We start from the raw sequence: 18499 nt of genomic DNA, 5'->3' as shown, positions 1-18499 counted from the left end.
CTTTTCCAGATTATGAACAAATAGGAAAATGAAGGTGAAGACGACTGAGTTAGCAGCTAATATTTTAATATTAGAAGACAATATTTTGTGTTTCTCATGTTGACCTGGCTGACATAGTCTATTTTAATTTTTGGTTGGTTTTTTTTTTTAAATATTTCATTTAACTATTTTAGTTAAAAACAATTTTAACAAAAACAAACCTGATTTTAAAAAATGTGAATGTTTAACTAAATTCAAACATTCATATGCTTGTTTTGTTAAAACAGGGGTAGGCAACCTATGGCATGTGTGCCAAACGCAGCATGCGAGCTGTTTTTCAGTGGTACTCACACTGCCCAGGTCCTGGCCACCGGTCCGGAGGGCTCTGCATTTTAATTTAATTTTAAATGAAGTTTCTTAAACATTTTAAAAACCTTATTTACTTTACATACAGCAATAGTTTAGTTCTATATTATAGACTTATAGAAAAAGACCTTCTAAAACGTTAAAATGTATAACCGGCACACGAAACCTTTAATTACAGTGAATAAAAAGAGACTCGGCACACCACTCTTGAAAGGTTGCCGACCCCTGTGTTAAAATATGATGTTTGCTGTTGAAGAAAAATATCCAGAATATATAACATTGTTGTTTTACTTAAATAAAACAATTTAAATGTCTGTCTGATGATGTTCTCCTCCTAATAAACCATGGCAAGAAAATCCTCCAAATATTAATGATTAACCTGTTGAACTGGAGATAGTTCACCTCCCAGTGACTTCATAAATATCTGCTGCAATTACCTTTGGTAAAATGTACAGTGTGTACCTTAGAATCATAGAATATCAGGGTTGGAAGGGACCTCAGGAGGTCATCTAGTTCAACCCCCTTCTCAAAGCTTTTAAAAATGAAACCTACATCTATCTCTGAGTTTTGAAGAATATGTATTAAGGTTATAACAACCAACAAGAATGCACTTTTATGTAGAAATCCATGATTAAAATCAAGTCTTCCTGACTTAAATTTAAAATTTAAATCAAATCCACCCTGCAGAAAAGAAGTTTGCCTAGTAATTAAAATCATGCTAGGAAGAGAGAGAACAGGTAAGCAGCCTGGCATTTTCTCAGGGACTGTTTGGCATCTCAGATGTGCTCACAATCTGGAGGAAGGGTGAGAGGCTACAGGTACGTAAGACTCAGGTGCATGACAGATGCACCGTCAGTGGTGGAGTGGCTCAAAGCAAGGCCAGACAGCTTAATAAACAGATTAAATTGGAGCCATTCACAAAAACACGGGAGCCTCTCAGATCATGGACACGCACAGGAGAACCTTGGGTGACATCTGTCCATTACTGCGCATGCACATGTTCCAGCAAACTCATACCCAACAACACTCACATCCTCCTCACAGGCCACTCTTGCACAATCACACACACCAAGCCAACCCCCAGCATCTGGGAGGAAAAGCTGGCAGCTCCTTGCTCTCAGGGCATAGCTGCCTGGCCAGGAGATGCCAGCAGGAAGCTTCCCCGCTCACGCCTGCAGCCATGGGGAAGGTCAGGCACTTGCTGCCCAAGGCTGACACCGAGGACGACTCCGTCCTGAGGCACCTGCAGGGCAGGAGCAGCGGTTTAGCTCTGCGAGCAAGGTGCAGTACAGAGCACAGGACAGGCAGAGAGACACCGATCTTGGGACAGGTAAATAGACTCCCTCCACCCCCCTCATCACCATCCTCTCAGCCCCCCACCCCACAAGTCATCATCCCTCCAGCTTCCCCCTCCCCCGGTCACTGCCCCACAGCCCCTCCCAAGTTACCATTCCCCCAGCTTCCCCCTCCCCCTGGTCACTGCCCCACAGCTCCTCTCAAGTCATCATCCCCCCAGCTTCCCCCTCCCCCTGGTCACTGCCCCACAGCTCCTCCCAAGTCACCATCCCCCCAGCTTCCCCCTCCCCCAGGTCACTGCCCCACAGCTCCTCCCAAGTCACCATCCCCCCAGCTTCCCCCTCCCCCTGGTCACTACCCCCCAGCTCCTCCCAAGTCACCATCCCCCCAGCTTCCCCCTCCCCCTGGTCACTGTCCCCCCAGCTCCCCCCTCCCCCGGTCACTGTCCCCCCAGCTCCTCCCAAGTCACCATCCCCCCAGCTTCCCCCTCCCCCTGGTCACTGTCCCCCCAGCTTCCCCCTCCCCCAGTCACTGTCCCCCCAGCTCCTCCCTCCCCCTGGTCACTGTCCCCCCAGCTCCTCCCAAGTCACCTTCCCCCCAGCTTCCCCCTCCCGCTGGTCACTGCCCCCCCAGCTCCTCCCAAGTCACCATCCCCCCAGCTTCCCCCTCCCGCTGGTCACTACCCCCCAGGTCCACCGAAGTCTCCATCCCCCCTGCTTCCCCCTCCCCCTGGTCACTGCCCCACAGCTCCTCCCAAGTCACCATCCCCCCAGCTTCCCCCTCCCGCTGGTCACTGCCCCACAGCTCCTCCCAAGTCACCATCCCCCCATCTTCCCCGTCCCGCTGGTCACGCCCCCCCCCCCAGATCCCCCCAAGTCACCATCCCCCCAGCTTCCCCCTCCCCCTGGTCATTACCCCCCCCCAGATCCCCCCAAGTCACCATCCCCCCAGCTTCCCCCTCCCCCTGGTCATTACCCCCCAGCTCCCCCCAAGTCACCATCCCCCCAGCTTCCCCCTCCCCCTGGTCACTGCCCCACAGCTCCTCCCAAGTCACCATCCCCCCAGCTTCCCCCTCCCCCTGGTCACTGCCCCACAGCTCCTCCCAAGTCACCATTCCCCCAGCTCCCCCCTCCCCCAGCTCCCGCCCCCCCGCAAGCTTCCCCCCCCCAGCTCCCCCCTCCCCCTGGTCGCTGTCCCCCAGCTCCCGCCCCCCATAGCTCCTCCCAAGTCACCATCTCCCCAGCCCCAGCTCCCCCCAGGTCACCGCCCCGCGGCCGGGCGAGTCCCCTCCGCACCCCCGTACGGCAGCGCCGCCAGGGCAGGCCCCAGGACCCCCTTTACCGTATTGCCTCGAAGCAGCGGGCGATGCCCTGTGACTCCCCCTAACCCCTGCGCGGCAGCGCGGCCCTCACCGATTCAAACAGCTGCACCGCCCCCCATTCGCCCCCTCCCTATTGGCTGCAGGCCGCGTGTACGTCATCTGACGCATAATACGTACGGGGAACTACAGCTCCCAGGAGCCCTAGGGTGGGGCGGGAGTAGATCTCGCGAGAGGAGAGAAACTCGCCGCGATCCCCTCTGGGAAATGTAGTTCCCAATTAGCCCCCCCCCGTAACTACACTTCCCAGCATGCCTTGCGGAGTCCGGGCTGGGTTGGGGCTTTTGGTGTGGTTCTGGTTACCATAGCTACCCCGAGAGTTCCATATAGCGAGGGGAGAGAGACAGAGAGAGAGAGAGAGGAGCAGAGATGGTGAGTGTGAAAAATCTTTGCACTGAGTGTGAAAAGAGGGGCCAAGCACTGGTGAGTGTGAAAAAATATGCCTGGGGAAGGTGGGCGTGAAAATCTGTTCAGGGCACTGGTGAGTGTGAAAAGAGGGGCCAGAGCCTAGTGGGCATGACAATCTGTGCAGGGCACTGGTGAGTGTAAAATCCATGTAATTGCTTGACAAGCGTGAAAAGCTACGCAAGAGCACAGCGTACGTGAAAAGCTGGGCAGTGAGCGTGGTAATTCTGCAAGGGCATGCTGAGTGTGAAAATACAGTGCTGTAAATGTAAACCTGTGATGTGACAGAGTGCGTAGCGCTGAACTGAGTGTGTAGCTCTGTGAATTGGGTGCATAGAGCTGGGCAGGCAGCAGCCAGGGTGTGCAGCTGCAGGGAGCGCCCAGTTCCCTGGGCCTCACTTTCGGCAAAGCAGCGCTTAAAGCGAGGGTTCCATTCCTGGGTTGGCTCAGTGGAAACTGAGGCAGCTCCCCCTGCTCCCAAGAAAGAAAGGTTCTAGTTACCTATCCAGGTTCTTATATGAGCCTCATCACCCTGGTATCTGGGTGCCTTAACGTGCTTGTAGCCTGCAAGTTGTCTGTGTACAAAGGGCAGAATTGGCCTGTGTCCCAATTGCCAAACTGCATTCTGCCCTCGCTGAGACCCGTTCAGCCCCACACGCCGGGGCACTGTCCTTTGTACTCTAGTTGCTGTTTTCACAGCCTTGAGAAGGGTGTGAGCACCTCTGGAACGGAGCTGTTTGCTCACACGGAGAGATCTGTATTAAAGAGAGCTGGGGGACCAGCTCACTCTGTCTTTCAGAAGGAGCCTCACCCTGGTCCAGTGGTGCTGTTTGTGGAGCAGATGTTTTCAAAGCGTCCCCTTTAAAATGATGGGGTCTAAATTACCTGTTACCACTCAAGAAAGATCTTGGAGTCATTGTGGATAGTTCTCTGAAAACATCCACTCAATGTGCAGTGGCAGTCAAAAAAGCAAACAGAATGTTGGGAATCATTAAGAAAGGGATAGATAATAGGACAGAAAATATCATGTTGCCTCTATATAAATCCTTGAATGCTGTGTGCGGATGTGGTCGCCACAAAGGGCAACAAAATTTATTAGGGGCATGGAATGGCTTCCGTATGAGGAGAGATTAATAAGGCTGGGACTTTTCAGCTTGGAAAAGAGGCGGCTAAGCAGAGATATGATTGAGGTCTATAAAATCATGACTGGTGTAGAGAAAGCAGGTAAGGAAGTTTTGTTTACTACTCCTCATAACACAAGAACTAGGGGTCACCAAATGAAATTAATAGACAGCAGATTTAAAACAAATAAAAGGAAGTATTTCTTCACACAACGCACAACCTGTGGAACTCCCTGCCAGAGGATGTTGTGACGGCCAAGACTATAACAGGGTTCAAAAAAGAACTAGATAAGTTCATGGAGGATAGGTCCATCAATGGCTATTAGCCAGGATGGGCAGGGATGGTGTCCCTAGCCTCTGTTTGCCAGAAGCTGGGAATGAGCAACAGGGGATGAATCACTTGCTGATGACCTGTTCTGTCCATTCCCTCTGGGGCACCTGGCACTGGTCACTGTCGGTAGACAGATACTGGGCTAGATAAACCTTTGGTCTGACCCAGTAGGGCCGTTCTTATGTTCTTTAACACCATCACCTCTTGTGCTGTATGCCAGGTGGCTGCGTTTCAATGGCACAGTGATCTCCTCATAGGAAAATGGAGGGGCCATTGTTAAATGCAGGGGAGCTGCAGTCAGGAGACCACCATCTATATCTGGCTTGACCTCTGGCTTGCTTTGTGACCTTGGACAAATATCTAACCCCCTGTGTGCCTCAGTTTCCCCACCTGTAAAATGGAGGCAATCACACTGAATTCCTAACATGACACTTGGGAAGCTCAATGAATGAATGTTTTAAACAGCTTTGAGGCCTTTGGACATGTCATTAGTTTGTCAAGTGCTTGGGGACTGAAAAGCACTACGAGAAAATCAGCTCTTGGAAGATAAAACAACATCTGTGAAATCAGCGTGCCAGGGCAGAGGCAGCCGTGCATTTCCACTGGCGTGAAGGAAAGTATGAACAGCCGAGGGCTGCAAGGGCAAATCTGTGGAGAATAGTAACACTCCCAGCTTTCCAGACATTAGCTAATTAACACTCACAACCCTGCTGGGAGGTGAGCCTGGCTCCCCTTCCACAGATTCATAGATCATCCAGTCTGAGCTTCTGATAGCACAGGCCAGAGAATTTCACCCAGCCGCTGTGTTGGGGATGATAACCTGTGTTTGGCTAAAGCATCTTCCATAAGGCCTCCTGCCTGGATCGAAGAGATGGGAGAATCCACCATTTATTTCCCTGGTGAGTTTGTTCCAATAGCTAATCACCCTCCCTAAACATTGTGTTTAGTGCCTTATTTCTCATTTTAATTTGTCTGGTTTGAACTTCCAGCCATTTGTCTGGTTCTGCTTTTCTCCACTAGAATAAAGAGCCCGTGATCTGGCGTAGTCTCCCTGGGAAGGTAGGTACACGTGGTAATCACGTCCCCTCTCAACCTTCTATTGGAGAAGCTAAACGGATGAAGCTCTTTAAGTCTCTCACTCACAGGCATTGTTTGCCAGCCCTTGAATCATTTTTTGGTGGCTCCTCTTTGAACCCTCTTCAAGTTTTAAACAGCCATTTACAGACGTGGCCAGCTGAATTGGAGGCAGTATCCGGTGTCCGGCAATCAGTATCCAGTCTCACCAATGTCGAGGGGAAATCGCTTCTCTAACCCTGCTCACTACTCCCCTCTTTGTACAACCAAGGGCCACGTTAGCCCTTGTGTCACACGGGGGACACCTGTTGTTCATGCACTGTGACCCTTAGCTCCTTTTCAGGGTCACTGCTTTCCAAGATAGTCCCCCATCCTGTAGGTGTGGCCTGCATTCTCTGGTCCCGTACAGGGAAACTGAGGCACAGTGGGATTAGGGAATTTGCCCTGGGTTGCGCAAGGAGAGGGTAGCAGAACTGGGAACAAAACTTCATTGTTAAATCCACAGGATTGTGCTAACTCCCCTTCTGGGCTGAGCTCACTGGCTCCGAGGGGCAGGCTTGTACTTCCTGGGCCAGGAACCAGCTAGCTGCATCCATCCCCAGTGAATTCAGAGACCTGCGCTCCACAAAATTAAACGTGAAGTTAAATGTTGCCAACCTCAGCTCCCCTGCCCTTTTGATTGGATGCGGTATTCTTGTTCTTACCCTAACCCATCATGTGCCTTGTGCTGTTAAACAGCTGCCAGTTCCACCCCAGAGGTGGCTGCACTTCAGAGGCATGGATGTGAAAGCCGCTGGGGTCGTCTCGGTTGAATGGCGCCATCTGATGGTGTTGTAACATCGTTAGCTTGTGGTGCTGCAGGTGCAGCCCTGTTCATACTAGTCTGGTTGCTTAAGGGGGGATGCCATGATGCTGGGGGGGGTTGAAGACGAAAATGTCCTTTGATTTGTGCTCCACCTCAGCAGCACAAAATCTCGCGGGGAGCCAGCTAGTGTGTCTGTGCACCACTGCCCTCTCCTGCATGGAATTAGGACTACTCAGCCGTATGTCATGAGCCCTGTACTGCTCATTACTAAGGAAGAGGCTCTGGTAGCTGAGGTGGAAGGGCCCTGGACTTTGGACCCAAAGGAGCTATGTTCTAGTCCTGCTGTGAGGTGTGGCCTGGCTGTGGCTGTGACGCCTTAAGGGCTGTTCTGGTTTCTTTATTAAAATCCCTCTCCTGTGGTTTTTCCTAGTATGGCCTGAAAGATGAGCGTGCGATGGGATTGCTGTAAGATCTCACTGCAGGCACCTCCGCTGGACTATTCCTTCCGAGGCATCAGCTTCATCCAAGGTGCGGCTCTTACTCTGCAGAGCAAACTAGCACAGACTTGTTTTCGGTGCGGAGGGGGCGGGGGGGCGCTAGGGCTCTGTCCCCACCACAGCTGTCGCTCATTGGCTCCTTAGCTGTCCCGCCCAGCAGAAAGGCCTTTTCATGCAAGTACCAGTCTACCACGGGGAAACTCAGGCCCGGAGCTCCAATGACTTGCTCAGGGTCACGAGAGGAGTCAGTGGCAGAGGTGAGAGGAGAACCCAGGCATCCTGCCTCCCACCAGCAGCGCACGCCCGCCCTTCCAGAGCCGGAAATAGAACCGGGAGTCCTGCCTGGGGCTTGGTCCTGCTTTGAGCAGGGGCTTGGACTAGATACCTCCTGAGGTCCCTTCCAACCCTGGCCTTCTATGATTGATTCCTGCTCTAACCCTTCCACGCTGCTTCCCGAGCTGCAGCACAAGGCACCGGGAGCGACCGGAAAAGGATGGAGAGCAGAGCGGGAAATAAGCCAACTGCACGTTTTAACGCTGCCGCCACCTCTGTCGTGTGACGAGATTCAGCCAGAGCAAGCATAGCGCACGGCCGTGCGTCGGGGCCGGGTCCCCCTGCTGGGCCAGCCTGGGCTGCTTTGAGTTACGCATGATGAAGGTGCCCTTAGCCCGCCGGCTCCCTGCTGTCCCGCCGCCGGGGGCTTCACAGACCCGGCCAGGGAAGAGGGCCAGGTCCCGGGAGCTCTCTTGCAGAGCAGTCCTGTTACTGACGGGGTTTGCCCAGCCGCTGGCCGCCCTTCTGCTGCGTTCTAATCAACAGCAGGGACAACGTCAAGCGACGTTCTATTCAGGGGTGCAATGGGGCGGGGCGGGGGGGAGGGGAACAGGGGGGCCAGCCCTCCCCCTTGGCCAGATCTGGGTGGCGTCATGGCAATACTCCTTCCCTGCTGCCATGCCAGAGGGCCGGACAGGCCAGACTGGAGTGGCGTGGTGACCCTGTACACCAGGTTGCAACACCACTTAAATTTGGGGTGACCAGGCCGGTAACCTGGGCCCTTCCTTAGCAAAAAGCTGGCAATACCCCCAGCCAGACGCCGGGCCCTGCTCTCCGAGGTCTTGCACAGACGTGTAGCCCCTGCCCTGAAGAGCCTGCAGTCTCCCAAGACAAGACAGACGCAAGTGGAAGGAAGGGCGCACCATGCCGTGTCCACCGTGGCCAGACAGAGGGAGCAACTTGCCCGTGGTCACCCAGGAAGCTGGTGGCAGAGCCAGAAGCGGAAGCTGGGTCTGCTGCACCTCAGCCCGTTGCCTTAGCCACAGGACCAGCATTTCCACCAGCTTCGGCGCAACCAGCAACATGGGTCCCTAAAACCCGCCGCAGACGAGCCGGGAGCAAGGCCTGGAAACTGTGGCTGTAGAGAACCAGGCTGTGCCGGCACCGGCGTTGAGCGCAGGGAACCAGCGCCGCCCTCCCTCTCTGATCCTGCAGGGACCCCAGCACAGCTGCGGGGTGGGTTAACTAGAGTGCAGGGAGGTGCCCAGATACCAAGGTGATGGGAGCCGTATCAGAACCAAGATAGACCGGGTCTGTGTCTGCCCAGCCGGTCACTGCTGCCGCTGACCGAATCAGCAGCCGGTCGTGCTCTTTCCCTAGGCTGCTCTAACCCCCCTCCCTACTCTTCCCACTAGACCTGCTGACAGAGGAGCCCCGGGCTGGCCTCAAGGTGATCAGGCGCTCGGCTGGGGGGAAGCTGCTGACCCAGGCGGTGCGCCTGAATAACAACACTATCAATGAGCTGACCGACTTCGCCTCCACCATGGAGCAGCTGCTGGAGTACCCCGCCGAGCTCTCCTGGGTCGACCTCTCCTTCAACGACCTGCCTACTATCGACCCAGTACGGCTGAGCGGGAGCACTGTGGGCTGGTGGCTTAGGGGGTTAGCCCTCAACAGGGCACGCTCCTAACCCCGCTTCTGACACCGACTCCCCCGAGGGCTTGGGCAAAGTCCTGCCCCTCGGTGTGCCTCAGTTTCCCCACCCGTAAAATAATGGTGCTACCCCTCCCCCCCTTTGAGCTGTGCGGGTTGAAGCAGCACCACAGCCACGTGAGTACAGCTGGATTACACACTGCAGCTGCTCACCTGTACGTGGGATGTACCCGGGCTAGCAGTGAGTGGAGGGGTTTGGGAGAATCCATTTCCAAAGTGCTCCCCGGTAGCCCCTGGCAGTGGTGCCGGGTGCTTGGTCCATGCTGGTGTTACTGCTCCGCAGCCCTGACTCGCCAGACTTCAGTTAGAGCCCAAATGCTGCTCACGGCCAGGTCCATTCTGCCCCCTGCCCCTGCACTAATGCAGCCTGGTGGCAGAGGGGAACAGCTGGCAGAGCAGGGTTGCTGTGGGGAGCGGGGCTGGTGCCCTGGCCACCTGTAGGGAACTCAGGTGATTCAGGGGATCCCCACCAGTCGGAGCTGCGGGCGGCTCGGAGGGGCTCAGCATTGGCAGGGACTGCCAATTGCTGCCATTGTAAAAAAATGGCCTGCTGCCATTGTAAAAAAACCCCGGAGTTCAAGGGGGGCTGACAGGCCAATGGTGAGCCCTTTGGGAAATCACAGCCCCATTGTGTGTCCCCTAAGCTCTGGGTCAAATCAGGCTGCTTTTCCCAGCTGGGTCCCAGTGGGGCCTTGGGTGAGTCCCAGTGCTTCCTCGTGCCTCAGTTTCCCACTCCGCAGAGCTGGGCTAGTGGTCCTGCCCCACTTACAGAATCATAGGCGCCGACTTCCCCTCTTTCCTGTGGGTGCTTGGCCCTGCCCCCACCCCAACTCTGCCCCCTCCCTGCCCCTATTCCAACTCCTTCCCCAAATCCCTGCCCTGGCCCTGCCTCCTCCCCCTGAGTGCGCCACGTTCCCGCTCCTCCCCCTCCCTCCTGGAGCGTGCTAACACTGCCAAACAGCTGTTTGGCTGTGGCCTGGCAGGAAGCGCTGGGAGGTAGGCAGAGGAGTGGGGACATGGTGCGCTCAGGGGGGAGGTGGAGGTGGGGCGGGAGGTGAGGGGAGCTTGGCTGCCGGTGGATGTCCCGCACCCACTAGTTTTTCCCCGTGGGTGCTCCAGCCCCGGAGCACCCACGGAGTCGGCGCCTATGTATAGAATCATAGGACTGCAGAGGTCGTCTAGTCCGGTCCCCTGCACTCAAGGCAGGACTAAGTATTATTTGCATCATCCCTGCCAGGTGTTTGTCCAACCTGCTCTTAAAAATCCCCAATGATGGAGATTCCACAACGTCCCTGGGCAATTTATTCCAGTGCTTAACCACCCTGACAGTTAGGAAGTTTTCCTAATGTCCAACCTAAACTGCTCTTGCTGCAATTTAAGCCCATTGCTTCTTGTCTTGTCCTCAGACACTGAGAACAATTTTTCTCCCTTCTCTTTGTAACAACCTTTTATGTACTTGAAAACTGTTACATCCCATCTCAGTCTTGTCTTCTCCAGACTAAAAAAACCCAATTTTTTCTATCTTCCCTCATACGTCAGGTTTTCTAGACCTTGAATCACCTACACCTTGTTGCTCGTCTCTGGCCTTTCTCCAGTTTGTCCCCATCTTTCCTGAAATGTGGCGCCCAGAACTGGACAAATACTCCAGTTGAGGCCTAATCAGCGTGGAGTAAAGTGGAAGAATTACTTCTCGTGTCTTGCTTACAACACTCCTGCTGATACATCCCAGAACGATGTTTGCTTTTTCTGTAACAGCGTTACACTGACTCATATTTAGCTTGTGATCCACTATGACCCCCAGACCCCTTTCCGCAGTGCTCCTTCCTAGGCCGTCATTTCCCAGTTTGTATGTGTGCAACTGATTGTTCCTTCCTAAGTGGAGCACTTTCCATTCATCCTTATCGAACTTCATCCTATTTCAGACCATTTCCCAGTTTGTCGAGATCATTTTGAATTTTAATCCTATTCTCTAAAGCACTTGCAACCCCTCCCAGCTTGGTATGGGATAGCTCAGTGGTTTGAGCATTGGCCTACTAAACCCAGGGTTGTGAGCTCAATCCTTGAGGAGGCCACTTAGGGATCTGGGGCAAAAAAATTGGTCCTGCTAGTGAAGGCAGGGGGCTGGACTCGATGACCTTTCGAGGTCCCTTCCAGTTCTAGGAGATTGGTATATCTCCGATTATTCCCTTTAACTTTAGAAGTGTCCCCTCTACGCCATTATCTAAATCATTGATGAAGATATTGCACAGAACCGGGCCCAGAACCGATCCCTGCGGGACCCCACTGGTTGTGCCCTTCCAGCATGACTGAGAGCCACCGCTAACTACTCTCTGGGAACGGTTTTTCAGCCAGTTATGCCCCCACCTTACAGTAGCTCCACCGAGGTTGCATTTCCCTAGTTTGTTTGGGGGACGCTCCCTGCTCCGTGCTCATGAAGCCCTGTGGAAGCCGGGGGTGAAGGAGGCTAGGGAAAGGCAAAGCCCGGCGGGGGCTGCTTTTGACAGGGGGTGTCTCATGGCCCAGCTGTTACCCTGGGAGAGGTTTGCTTTGCGGCCAGGCTCTCCGCTCCCTCCCTCACTGGGGCTGGGGGGGGGTCTGTGGCTGCAGGTGCTGACTATGTACCCCAACCTCCGGGCCCTCAACCTGCACGGGAACAGCATCCAGAGCCTCAGCGAGGTGGACAAGCTGGCCGGCCTGCCGCGCCTGCGCACGCTGACCCTGCACGGAAACCCCATCGAGGAGGAGAAAGGCTACAGGTGGGGCCGAGGGGCTCGGCCAGCTCATGCTTCGGGGAGAGGGAGGGACGGTGGGCGCAGAGGAGAGCCCAGCCCTGGGGAACAGCTTCCTCTCCGCTGCCAGCGCCCAGAGACACTCGCTTAGGGCCTCAGCCACCTCCACAGGAGTCAATAGGCTCCCAAAGCCTTTGAGGGGAGCTGGGTCTGACTTGCCCTGACCCCGTGCCTCAGTTTCCCTTTGGGGATAATGGTCATTCCTTTCTCCCAGGGAGGATGGGAGGTGCTTTAAGATCCTCAGTGGGAAGGTCAAACTCCAGAGCATCCACAGGCTCAGGGGACTAAGGGAGAGGCCTCGCATGCGGCCCTCTTTAGCTGTCATGGCATTGACACCAACCCACATGGCTCATTCTGTCCTGGCCCCTGCACAAGACCCCCCACCCCCCCTCCGGGATACACGAACCACGCCCTGCCAAGGGAAAACTTGTAAAAGGCTGAGCGCAGCTCCTATCAGCCCTGCTCAGCAGCCAGCCTGCCCCATGCATGTGCATCTACAGATCCTCTCCTCAGTGCCAGAGGACAGCCAGGGTCAGAGACCCTCAGCAGGACCAGGGTCCCCTTGTGCTGGGCCCCGCCCGTTCACACAGTGAAAGTCCATCCCCAGACCTCACCCAAGGTCCCCAGCAGGGCAGGGCAGCGGCAGAGAACCCAGATCCCCTGAGTCCCCGCCCGGTCTCCTCGCTCACGCTGGAGTTGTGTAGGCCTCAAGCAGTGGTTCTGGACTGGTCCTCGGAGCGTCACTTGCCATTGCTCCGAGACACGTGATGGAGCAGGCTGGCCAATCGGATTTGAAATTCAGTGATGCCTCCACCATCCGGGCTCGACCAGCTGCTCCTTAACCCTGCTCCCTTTCGGGAGACGTGCGCCTCCAGTCAGGCAGCAGGGTCCGAGAGCACGGAGCAGCGGCAGCAGGTCACGGAGGTGCTGCCAAGCTATATTTGTTCTTCAGGTCTAGTCTCTTGCAGCGTAGGTGCCAAGATCCACCCAGCCAGGGAGGAGCCCGTGGGAAGCGCATCGCTGGTCTTGCATTTGATTTTGTACAATCTGCTCTGCTGCAGAGGGGCCAGTGGCGCCCCGAGCCGACACACTGTGCTGGCTGGCCCTGGGAGAGAGGCTGCAAGGAGGCAGAGCGGGGACTCCTGGGCAGCACTGATTGCAGCAGTTAGCTCTGGCCCCCTTGGGAGAGGCAGCAGTGCCTCCCTCTACTACCGAGGGCTTCTCTAGGCCCAAGCTGGGGAGGAGGAGAAGCCACCCCTGGCGTTGTGGTGGGGAGCCAGGGAGCGGCCCTGGCCTGACAGCCCACCCCACGCCAGACCTGACCGGCCGCTCTCCCACAGGAGCTACGTGCTGTCCGTGCTGCCCCAGCTGAAGTCCTTCGATTTCAGCGGTGTGACGAAGCAGGACCGCTCCACCGCCACCTTCTGGAGACGCATGAACGTCAAACCCAAGAAGGTCAAGAAAAGGCGGGACGACTACTGAGGGGACGAGCTGAAGCAGCAGCTGCACCGTTCAGCGGGGCCCAGTGGGGGGTGGGGGTAAAGCCCGCCTGTTAGCGCAGGAATAAAGGCTTCGAGCTCTGTAGGGCAGGACGCTGAATCGCTGCGAGGGGTGGGGCTCAGTCATCACTGGAGACGGACGGGGAGGCTGCCGGGGCAGCGGGCCGGGTACACACCTGCCACTGTTGGCACAGAGGGTCTGTGCACCAGCTCTACTGAGGGGCTGGGAAATGCCCCTCCTGTGAGCGGCAGGCAGCTGGTGGGGAAGAAACGGGGCCCTGGGCCTCCCAGGAGGTGCCTGACACCAGGACCCCGTTGTGCCCCCAGCAGCGGATGAGCTGGCCTTGCCACGCTGGGCTCTAAGATGTCCCAGCCCCGTTCCCGCCCAGCCAGCTCCTGCTGAGGCTGCCAGCGAGAGTCCAGCTGTGGTCAGGAGGCGCTAGCGGGCCCACGCCGGCTGCTTCCCGCTCGGCTGAGGGTGGGGCAGCACCGCTCGGGGAGGCTCTTGTGCCCCAGGCTTGCTCAGGGGGTTTCTCTGCGGCTAGACTGCAAAGTGCAACCCTCCATCCCCGGCACATCAAACCAAACGCCAGGGCACAGACCCGTCCCAGCAGAGCCCCCGGCTAGAGCCCAGGGGCTGAGAGAGGGGCCCCTACCGGGGAGGCAAACAGCTCAAAGTGCTCCATACGACAGGACTGTGCCTGCCATGCAACCCGCCTCCCCCGGCCCCGGCAGGCAGGCTCTGCAGCGTGAGCCCAGTCGCTCCTGCGGGCACTAACCTCAGCCCGCCTCCAAACGCTCCGTCTCCTCACTAGCAGGGGTGGGACGAGCCTGAAGGCCCCCGACTCCTTTGTGGGAAGAAAGCTGGTAAGTGACTGTCCCACAGGTCCATTTGATTGACTTCACGGGCTCCCACCAGCCTGCAGCTTCTGGGGCTACTCAGCCCTGCCCCCCGGGCTTTAGTGCTTAATGCTCAGAGCCAGCCAGGTTCCCTTGTGCCCCAGGGTCCTGGGCCAGTCACCTCACCCCCATGCAAGTCCCTGCTTGTCACTGTCATCACTTCCCAGGAGGCTTCCAGCACAACTGCTCCAGCCCCTTTCTTCGCGCTCCCTCCCCCAACAGGAAACTGTCACCTCGCCCTTTGTCTGCCCCAGGCAAAGCAGAAGCTCAGCTGATAAGAGGCAAAGCTTGAACTCATCCCAGGCCAGGGGTGAGGCCGGGGAAGAGCAGCAATCCGCCCCCTGACCATTAACTGACAGTGCCTGGGGCGAGCAATGGTTCCCTGCGGTCAGACCCATTCCCCTCCCAGACACCTCTCCCCCACCTCCAGCTGTTCACTGCCCCTACAGCTTCCCCAGGGCCGCTTCGGTGACTAGAGAGACTTAGGTGAGGCCCCAATTGGGGTAGATATTATGGAGCTACAGATCAGGCCTAGGGGATCCCTTCTCCGGGAAGTACTGTGGGGAGGGAGCCAGGGTTCCAGCTGTGGCTAGTTCTACACTGGGTCTGACAGAGTTGAGAGCAACCTCAGGGCTGCTCTAAGCGACACCAGCTGCTAACCGTGCCCAAGGAGCCATTGGCCAGGCAAGGGAGGGGTGTAGCATGGCACCTGCCTGGCTTCCCTCTGCCCTGGGGCAAAATGGCACAGCACCTGCTTCTCCACCCCTGAAGACTGCGCCACCTGCAGGAACGTGCGGCCCAGCGGATGTGCCTTGCAGCAGACAGCGTCTCCTCAGACTGAGGAAAAACGGTGCTAAAGGGATGAAATTCAGCCTGGCAAGGCCGCACCTCCCCCTCCCAGTTCTCCTTTAGCACAAGCCCCTGCCCCCACATTCCCTGTGCTTGCCCAGGGGCTGCAGCGCACTGAAGACCCAAGCAGCTGCCAGCCTTGCTAAAGCAGAAGTTTAAGACAACCCCTTTAGTGATGGTATTGGGGAGGGGGGGTAGAGAGCGCGTTGTGATCCTCTCCCAGGAGACCCTGATGTGTTAATGCTGCTGAGCCAGCCACCCGAAGCCACGGCTGCGGAGGACTCTGAGGCCAGCTCCACCAGCCCGAGTGCCGGTAGGTGGTGATCGCCCTGCATCAGTCCTTCTCCTTGTGCATGGTCTTCCCCATCCCTTGTCCATAGAGCCAGGAATGAACTCAACCAGCGGGGCCAGGAGCAGGTGGTAGACACGCTCAGGGGTACTGTGGAAGCTCCTGGGTTAATGGTCTGAGGGCCCCTTGCCCCGGTTTTGCTGGCGCACTATTAAACACGTCAACTCTCTCCCACAGGGAGTGTCTAATTTTTTTAAGTGGTCTAATTTCTTGACACAGCTCCATGATTCCCATGGGGGGCACTGATCATCGAGGCTGACGTGCACAGCCCTGGCTAGAGCAGTGCACCCCGTGCGCCTACAGCAAGGCCAGTAGCGTGTGGCTGAGTAGAGCATCTCTTAGGGTATGTCTACACTACCCCCCGGATCGATGCACCGGGGTCGATTTAGCGGGTCTAGTGAAGCCCCGACAAATCCACCACAGATCGCTCTCCAGTCGACCCCGAAAGAAGAAGAGTAAGGTAAGTTGATGGGAGAACGTCTCCCATCGACCCAGCGTAGTGTGGACCCCGCTATGGTAGTCACCTATCTGGAGTTGCGTAGCTAAGGTCAACTTACTGCAGTAGCGTAGACGTAGCCTTAGAAAGCCAGCCAATGGCTATTTAAAGATTACGATGTGGAGAATCCGCAGCAGCCCAAGGGAGGCTGCCCCAGTTGCCCTCTCTGTTAAAAATCAGCACCTTATGGCAGGGATCCAAATTGTGAGTAATAATAATAATAGGAGATATACCAATCTCCTAGAACTGGAAGGGACCTTGAAAGGTCATCGAGTCCAGCCCCCTGCCTTCACTAGTAGGACCAAGTACTGATTTTGTCCTAGATCCTTAAGTAGCCTCTTCAAGGATTGAACTCACAACCCTGGGTTTAGCAGGCCAATGCTCAAACTACTGAGCTATCCTTCCCTCCCCAATTGAGTAGACCAATTGAGTGAAAAACCAGTGGATTTTTTCATGCCAAGAAGCTTACTGGAATGAAAAAAACCTCAGACTACACAGCTTTTGCTGGGACTGCTCCAGCTGCCTTGAGGAGATGCGGTTTCATAACCTTGTTTCGCTGCAGTCACATAACGTCTAGATTGCAAAGCAGCTCATCCCAGAGGGGTATTACAGATAAATGCAGTTGTTCTAGCGTTTCCACTGACGATCTGATCTGAAGCCAATACAGCTCGTCCACATCAATTACTTTGAAGTAGCTTGACAAGCAGTTCCCCAAAGCTGGGTAGGAAACAGAGTTCAGAGTCAGCAGTTGGCCAGGGTCAGAGGAGAAGATTTTAAAATCCTTCCTGTGAGACTAGAACTGTGCTAGAAACTAACATTGCCTGCTTTGATCACCAGACAGAGCACGTGTTAGATTAAAGACTGGCCCAACCAAGTTTTACATGCAGGGAGCTGGTCAGCCCCTCAGCCTGCTCTACAGACAGACAGGGCGGCTCTGCGATTCCCCAGAGCAGCGTATTGGCACCAAGAACCTTCAGTGAGGTCATCACACACCAGGACAAGTCAACTGGCACCAACTTGTCCTGGGGAGGGTGGGGGACAAATCCCTTAAACCCCAGTGCCTCAGTTTCCCCATTGTGAAGTGTTTAATACTGATCTACTGCATGCAGAGAGTTGAAAGCTGCTTGGATACCCTTAGCTAGGCTGTGCAATAGCAGAGCAAACTATTTCACTGATAGGCCCTAAGGGAAAAGCTGGCCTTGCATTCTGAACTCCAAGTACCCCCATCAGGTGGTCCCTTTGCCTTCAACGAGGATGGGCGAGGGCAGCTGTGACAGGTTGCAGGCTTGGTTTAGGCAGAGTGAGGAGACCTTATGGCAGAGGAAGTTAGAGAAGCAGGTTGCAATTAGCCAGGCTAGAATTTAGGGCAGGACAACGGAACTAACTCCTCATCTCTTGTGAAAACTCAGTGGTCTCTTCAGCAACAGGTGGCCATCTGCCATCTCATCTGGGAGAGTGCCCCCACCCCACCCAGCATGCCTGGCCCAGGCAGGCCCTGGGTCAGCACCTACGAGGGAGTCACACCCCTACGGCACTAGCAAAGTGCATCCCTGAGAAGTCCCGCTGGGATCCAGGAAGGACTAAAGGACCCTCCCCCCAGCCTAAGGGGAGGAGCCACAGGACCTGGAAGCCAAGTGAATGAAATAACAGGAACAGGAGTGCGGTCAAAGGGTCAAACAAAGGGAACCTGACGGGGGCACCGAGCAGAGAACCCCGGACAGCGCCCACTGCTCCTCGAAGGTGGCAAGGGGGTCAGCGAACGCCGCTCAGAGGAACTCTGCCCGGATGCGTGAACAGACGGAGGAGCGGAAATAGGCCCAGTGGGTGGGAATGCAAGATCCAGAGCCCCAGGGAGAGATCCACCACTCTGCACAGGGGAGCCTTCCTGCCACCTTTGGTCAACACTATTGAGACCATGTCTTTGCCAGGCAATTCACATATGATACACGCTGAGCCAACTAGTACTAATGAACACAGGGCTGCAGGAAAGGACCCAGTATGAATAGGGCCCTACCCCAATCATGGTCCATTTTTATCAGTTTCACGGTCATAGGATTTTAAATAGCTGAAATCATGAAATTTACTATTTAAATCTGAAATTTCATGGTGTTGTAATTGCAGGGGTAGGGGGAGCTATCAAGATTATAATGGGGGAGGTCTGCACTGCTGGCGGCGGCGTTGCCTTCAGACCCTGGGCAGCTGGAGAGCAGCAGCTGCTGGCCAGGAGCCCAGCTCTGAAGGCAGAGCTGCCGCCAGAAGCAGCACAGAAGTAAGCAGCACAGTTTCTCCTCTCTTGGTTTTCATACCTCAGCTGCTAGAAGAGGGCCTCATCCTCCCTGACTGAACTAACCTCGTTATCTCTAGCCTGCTTCTTGCTTG

General features: G+C 55.6%; 2 protein-coding genes across 7 annotated transcripts in view; one reads left to right on the top strand and one right to left on the bottom strand.

Annotated features, from left to right (window-relative positions):
- NUMA1 (nuclear mitotic apparatus protein 1) overlaps positions 1-3047 on the bottom strand; it is a 68965-nt gene extending 65918 nt beyond the window's left edge. The window contains exon 1 of one of the 2 annotated variants that reach the window (XM_045023179.1): positions 2983-3047. The gene's annotated coding sequence lies outside the window, so the exon portion shown is untranslated. The remainder of the gene's footprint in view (positions 1-2982) is intronic. The other variant, XM_045023187.1, reaches the window with a different exon arrangement.
- LRRC51 (leucine rich repeat containing 51) lies at positions 1410-15793 on the top strand. 5 transcript variants are annotated; one of them, XM_045023281.1, is made up of 6 exons: positions 1411-1675; positions 5897-5935; positions 7186-7283; positions 8941-9146; positions 11846-11994; positions 13368-15793. In XM_045023281.1, exons 3-6 carry the CDS (start codon positions 7199-7201, stop codon positions 13507-13509), a joined length of 582 nt encoding a protein of 193 aa, XP_044879216.1. In that variant the 5' UTR covers positions 1411-1675; positions 5897-5935; positions 7186-7198; the 3' UTR covers positions 13510-15793. The 5 variants fall into 5 exon arrangements, with proteins under 5 accessions (XP_044879225.1, XP_044879216.1, XP_044879197.1 ...); XM_045023271.1 differs by lacking the exon at positions 1411-1675 and adding an exon at positions 3256-3391; XM_045023290.1 differs by lacking the exon at positions 5897-5935 and having other exon boundaries at positions 1410-1675.
- Positions 15794-18499: the final 2706 nt, after the last annotated feature.

Source organism: Mauremys mutica, chromosome 1, assembly GCF_020497125.1.
Source record: "Mauremys mutica isolate MM-2020 ecotype Southern chromosome 1, ASM2049712v1, whole genome shotgun sequence".
In the NCBI taxonomy this organism is placed as follows: Eukaryota; Metazoa; Chordata; order Testudines; family Geoemydidae; genus Mauremys; species Mauremys mutica.
This window is presented reverse-complemented; position numbering and strand designations above follow the sequence as displayed.

Excerpts from the sequence above, each read along its gene's own strand:
- LRRC51 (XM_045023290.1), top strand. The coding sequence starts at position 7,199 with ATGAGCGTGCGATGGGATTGCTGTAAGATCTCACTGCAGGCACCTCCG. Across the intron at positions 7,284-8,940 it reads AGGCATCAGCTTCATCCAAG|ACCTGCTGACAGAGGAGCCC; the intron begins GTGCGGCTCTTA and ends TCTTCCCACTAG. Across the intron at positions 11,995-13,367 it reads GAGGAGGAGAAAGGCTACAG|GAGCTACGTGCTGTCCGTGC; the intron begins GTGGGGCCGAGG and ends GCTCTCCCACAG.